Here is a 6000-nt window from a genome sequence, read left to right on the forward strand (position 1 = left end):
ACTTGAATTTCATTCATCAGGTGTTCTTTCCACACTCTCATACAATGATAGATCTTCTTCAAGCATTGGATGTGGCCAATCAGTTAGAAATGATCCCTCAGATTTGGAGAGGTCAGTATCAGTTTTATGTTTAGTAAATTTCCATTGTGATTAATAACATTGGTAAAGGCCTAAATTTCCATTTTTAACTGAAAGGAACCCATTAGTTGAGGTGTACTTCAAAGCCATTACTCAAATTGCACTTTAGATGAGTAAACAGTTGTTGAAAATGAGCTCTGGGAGCTGGGAATGTGTCTTAGTGGTAGAATGCTTACCTTGCATACATAAAGCCATGGATTCAATTCCTCAGAACCACATGCACAGAAAAATCTGGAAGTGGCACTGTGACTCAAGTGGTAGAGTGCTGGTCTTGAGCAAAATAAGCTCAAGGGCACTGCCCAGGTCCTGAGTTCAAGCCCCAGGAGTGGCCAAAAAAAAAAAAAAAAGGTGTACAGTGAGGTTATAGTTGTATAAGTCAGGTAAGGAGTACAGTTTTTTTTCTTGCTTTTTTCGTTTTTGCTGGTCCTGGGGCTTGAACTCTGGGCTTGGGCACCATCCCTGAGCTTTCAGTCAAGGCTAGCACTCTACCACTTGAGCCACAGCACTACTTCTGGCTTTTTCTGTGATTAATAGGAGATAAAAGTCTCATTGACTTTCTTGAAGATGGCTTTAAACCGAGATCCTCATTTCTCAGCCTTCTGAGCAGCTAGGATTACAAGTATGATTCATCAGCATACTCAGCAAGAGTACATTTCTTTTTGGACAGTGTCACCCCTTTCCTTGTGCTCTCCCAGTTTTTCCCTCCCATCCCACTCACAAGTTGTACAGTTCATTTTCAACCTAGTGTCCAGTGAGTACCACTGCTGCATTTGTTCACCCTTTATCCCTCCATTTCTGTGCTTCCTCTTACTTGTTTTTATTTTTCCCATTTTACATTTTGGTGATCAGTGTTGCTTCTCTTTGTCCTTAAGATAGTAAAGAATATGGACACACTTTTCGCAATGAACTAAGAGAGGAAATCCTGATGCTGATGGCAAGGGATAAGCATCCACCACAGGTAGGAGCTGTCTTCAAGTTATATTACCATTATTAGATATGTATTAACCAATGTATCATTTGGTATTACGCCTATTTAAGGATTGTTCTCTTTATGATACATGGAAGCATATGTTGTTCTTAGAAAACAGCTTTTTCATTCCTGTCGTCCAAAACACATAGGAAAATAGTTGCCAATCCTGACAATAAGAGCAACCTAGTTTTAAAAATTCCAGCTAAAAGAAAACTTGTAGTTGAAAGATATAAGTAATATAATTATTTATTTCAAGCCAAGCTTCTTTTTATTGAATTACTTGTAAATCCATGTAATATGTTGAGATGGTAAAATATATTGCTCAGGAATTTTAATGGTCTTTTGGTAGTTTCCTGAGCTTCAATTCTGGTGAGACCACTGGGCAGTTCTGACTCTTAGGTCCTCTCAGCTTCAGGTGGTATTTGCTGACTGTGCTGCTGATATCAAATCTACGTATGAAAGCCAAGCAGCCAGACAGAGTGCTCTCACTTGGCCAGCCAACTCTCTCAACTGTATAGCTATCCTCTTCTTAAGAGCTGGGCGAGCCCAGGAAGCCTGGTGAGTACAAAATGGCAAGTGTAAACCAGAAACATTTGTGTTTGGTTCTAAAACATTTACCCCAGTCCCTGAGTAGAGGTCCTCTAGTTTAGCTGGATGATGACATAGTTTATCATGAGCCAACCTAGAATGTATACTAAGGTTTCATGGGAACTTGGAAAAAAACAGCTAAAAAGCAAATTTATATGTATAATACATTTAAGCAGGGGGTACAGTTCAGATGAGCTGAAAGCTGAGAATTCTCTCTGAATTTGTGACTTTCCGTTTGCTTTTTTTTTTTTTTTTTAAGTGATACTGGGGTTTGAACTCAGTGCCTTAAATATCCTGGGAAGGCATATTTACTATCTACTCCTTGAGCCATACCTCCAAAGCCCTCAATTTCTGACTTTTGTTTTCAGTGTCTCTGGGCAAATAAGTCACTTGGTAATCATTATTAGATGTGTACTAACCAGTGTTAGTGTTAGTACACTTGGGATCCAAGACCAATTTAAGGATAATTGTGTTGGTTTCACATGTCATTGTGTAGTGTTCTGCTGCCACATGTAACCTCACTTGTCTGCTTCCACAAATGAACAAAGTGATCAAAGAAACTCTGAAAAAGACTTTGGTCATTTATGTTATCGAAATAACGTTTTCAAGTGTTTGACCTACACCTACCTAGCGTAAAATATGAGCCCTGAACTTAGACTTCTGGAAACATTTATGAAACATGGCTCTGGTAAGAATCCATTCTTGGTTTGTGTTGCCATATTTTGGCTGTGCCTTTATCAGCATATCATTCAGATTGTCAGTATCCCTGATTTGGAAGCTTGTGCATATTCATTCGGAAAAATGAATAAGCAAAAATGACAACAAATTGATAGTTATAGGAAAGCCACACTTAGTTCTCTGCTATAATTTGTGTTAAACGTAAATGTGTATTTGAAGGGTAAGTTTGAGGATCTGTGCCTACCAGTTTCATGTGGCTTTTCACTGTCTCCAGGAAAAGATGCCTAACTCTTGCATATTACCTGCTAGCACCTGTGTTGCCAGCACTAGGCTGGTTAGGTCGGGCGAGTTAGCAGTTACTTGCTGTGAACCAGGCTATGATGATTGGCGCAGGGGTACGGACCTCAGCTGAGTCATGGGAGCTGAGTGTATGTGTTTCACCATTGTCCTGCATGTGGCAGGTTGGTGGTGTGCACTTACATGAGAACGTTGCCTTAGTCTGAGCCTGTTCTTCACAACCGAGTTGACTGGCCTAGGATGTTAGAAGAGGCAGGCTAAGCTAGAATGTAGGCTGTGTGACCTCTCTGGAGTGAATAGATCATAACACCAGCCACTTCTCAGGTTTACTGTTAGCTTGTAATGTGTGGATATGTGTGGAAGTGGTGAGTGAGGACAGTGTGTTTAAGCACCTGAGCTAAAACTGATGTGCAGATAGGGAGGGCTGGGGATGAGAGGAGCCAACTGTTGTGTGTCTTCAGGAACTTAAGCATATAGTTAGGAAGAAAAGGACTGTTTGAAAATCTTGGGGAGAATAGCTTCATTTAATTGCCTTCTATTTTTCTATTAGTAATCACCTTTTCCTATCTCCTCTTGCACAGGAAAATGTTGGGACTTTTCAGAAAGCATAATAAAATCCCTAGGTAAGATGAGTAACATGTTTTGCTTGGTTTAGGCTGGAATTAGCCATAAGGTCTTTGACTTACTGTGGATTGGATTTGCTCATTTACCTCAGCCACAACATCTAGCCACCCTTTAGTTAGCAATGTCCCACCATCCAAGGCATTCTGAGGCAAACAGCTTTTTTGTGCTCAGTGATTGGGGTTATATTGAGTTAGGTAGTCCTCAATGAAACTATATTGAGAGTTGGAAAGGGGCTCAGGTGTAGAGTGCTTGCCTAGCATGCATAAGGCTTTGGGTTCAATTCCTCAGCACCACATAAGCAGAAAAAGCCAGAAGTGGTGCTGTGCCTCAGGTGGTACAGCACTAGCCTTTAACTGAAGAGCTGAGGGACAGCGCCCAGGCCCAGAGTTCAGGCCCCACAACCAACAAAGAAAGGGAGGGAGGGAGGAAGGAAAGAAACTATATTAAATGCTCTATTGGAACTTTAAATTTAGACTTTATGTAACTTAACTTTGGAAGCTGCCAGGATTTTATTAAATGAACTTACATTGGCTTTTGCCTATAAATCTATAATGAGGTACATGGGATCAAACTCAAGGCTTTGCACTTGCTAGGCAAGTGCAGGTCCTCTTCTGTAATTTTGCCCAGGCTAGCATTGAACCTTGATCTTCTTTGATCCTTCTCCACCTCCTGAGTAGCTAAAATTGCTAGCGTGTACCACAATGACTGGTTTATCTGAGTCTTTGATTAAAGGGTAGGACATTCTGTTTAGTCCTTTACACATTTTGCCTTGTTTACAGAAATGAGTTGCTGAATGAGTTTATGGACACTGCAAAAGTATCTGATAGTCCTGATCAGGCCATTGAAGTGGTGAAGCTGGCAAGTGCCTTCAGCTTGCCTGTTAGTAAGGCCCTCACCCAGAGCGTAATGATGGACTTTGCAATCAACCCAGAACAAAAGTAAGTGGAACTCGGGGCTGGGAAGGTGGCTCAGTGGTAGAATGCTTGCCTTGCATGCATGAGGCCCTGGGTTTGAGTCCTCAGCACCATATAACAGAAAAAGCTGTTAGTGGGGCTGTGGCTCAAGTGGTAGAGTGCTAGCCTTGAGCTGAAGAGCTGAGGGTCAATGCCCAAGCCCAGAGGTTCAGGCCCCATGACCAGCAAAAAAAAAAAGTAAGTGGAACATCTTCACTGACAAGGAACAAACCATGTTTCACCTGTTTAGATGTTTATCGCTTTCTCCAGTATTTTGTTCTTCCAAGATGTAGAAATGACTATCGTTTGTTATACAGGTCAGGGAAGCCTTCCTTGTAGATTGGGGCTGTTAGAACCTTTTTCTTTGTTCTTACAAATGAATGCTTCTACAAGATCTGTTTTTCTGATTTGGGTGAATGTCAGGCACTAAGCTCCCCAGCTCTGATAGCTGCAGTGTAACCTGCAATGTCTTTTCCTTACAGGAAAGCCCTGTCCAACCTAACTGCATTGAACAGTGACAGTGATGGGGACAGCAGCAGTGACAGCGACAGTGACAGCGACATCAGTGAAAGCAAATAAAAATGAGGTGGCCTTGCTGTGACTGGAAATAACATGTAGATTTGGCCCGTTTATTACTGTGCAGTAGATAAAATTCTGACTGTAGATTAAGGTCATAAAATTTACTGAAAATCTACAGTGCTCAAAGTTTATCATTTAAGCAGCAACGCTGCTATCTTACACATATATAGCACACCCTTGAGGGACCATGGCTCTTGGTCATCACACCCTGCAACATTGCCATCATCAGCGTGCTGGTGTTCTATAGCTTTTCTTAGCTTATGTGCTGGTCCTTCATGACTATGAGACAGGTTTTCGTGAAGTTATATCATAATTGCTGCTGGATCAATAATAACCCAGTTTTGATTGCATTTAGATACTTACTTCATAATTGATTAAACCAGATTATAGTAATTTAGGCTCCAAAGCAGCAGAATGAAGACTGAGTAAATACGGTAATAATGTACATTTGTGTTTTCCATTATTTGTCTTAATCTTCCCACTAGAATGCCTAAGTGTGATTTAGGGACAGAAGTATGGCTCAGTGATAGAGGTCTTGCTTTAGCTTACATTGGTCCTTGTTTGAAGTTTAGTACCAACAATATTCAATGAAAATTTATCTCATTGTTGGCATCATTTTTCTGCTTTTTTTTTTTTTCTGCTTGAATTCTGGGCTTGGGCGCTATCCCTCAGCTCTTCAGCTCAAGGTGAGCGCTCTACCACTTGAGCCACAGCACTTCCTTTTTTTCTAGTGGTTTATTGGAGGTAAGAGTCTCACAGACTTTCCTGCCTGGAATGGCTTTGAACCGTGATCATCAGATCTGTCTCCTGAGTAGCTAGGATTACAGGCCTGAGCCAGTGGCACCTGGCTTTTTCTGCTATTCTTTATGGGATAAATGAGGACTGGGGACAAGGGTGTGGAATGTCTTATTGACATGATCCTGTATTGCTAAAGGGCCTCTGTCTAGCTTTTGTTTTTTGCTTTTTGTCAAAAGCTTGAACTTGGCTTGGGCACTGTTCCTGAACTCTTTGGCTCAAGGCTACCCTTCTACCACTTGGAGCCACAGTACCACTTCCAGTTTTCCGGTGGTTAAATGGATGAGTCTTTGAACCGTGATCCTCCGACTTCAGCCTCTTGAGTAGCTAGGTTTAAAGGTGTGAAACTCAATTAGAGGAGCATTCTTCCATTCGCAG

The 6000-nt window shown here is 41.4% G+C and overlaps 1 protein-coding gene and 1 non-coding gene across 2 annotated transcripts in view; both read left to right on the forward strand.

Moving 5' to 3' along the window:
- Window positions 1-5272, forward strand: part of LOC138825224 (small ribosomal subunit protein mS39-like) — a 34063-nt gene extending 28791 nt beyond the window's left edge. The window contains exons 19-24 of the mRNA XM_070019623.1: window positions 21-111; window positions 1011-1096; window positions 1518-1666; window positions 3253-3294; window positions 4075-4233; window positions 4731-5272. Coding sequence (XP_069875724.1) covers window positions 21-111; window positions 1011-1096; window positions 1518-1666; window positions 3253-3294; window positions 4075-4233; window positions 4731-4827 — 624 coding nt within the window. The 3' untranslated portion in view covers window positions 4828-5272. The remainder of the gene's footprint in view (window positions 1-20; window positions 112-1010; window positions 1097-1517; window positions 1667-3252; window positions 3295-4074; window positions 4234-4730) is intronic.
- LOC138825247 (small nucleolar RNA SNORD94) lies at window positions 2746-2882 on the forward strand. Its single transcript, XR_011371377.1, has one exon. It is a non-coding gene; the product is annotated as a small nucleolar RNA SNORD94 (small nucleolar RNA).
- Window positions 5273-6000: the final 728 nt, after the last annotated feature.

Source organism: Dipodomys merriami, unplaced genomic scaffold (genome assembly GCF_024711535.1).
Source record: "Dipodomys merriami isolate MVZ:Mamm:240054 unplaced genomic scaffold, mDipMer1.0.p SCAF_136, whole genome shotgun sequence".
Classification (NCBI taxonomy): domain Eukaryota; kingdom Metazoa; phylum Chordata; class Mammalia; order Rodentia; family Heteromyidae; genus Dipodomys; species Dipodomys merriami.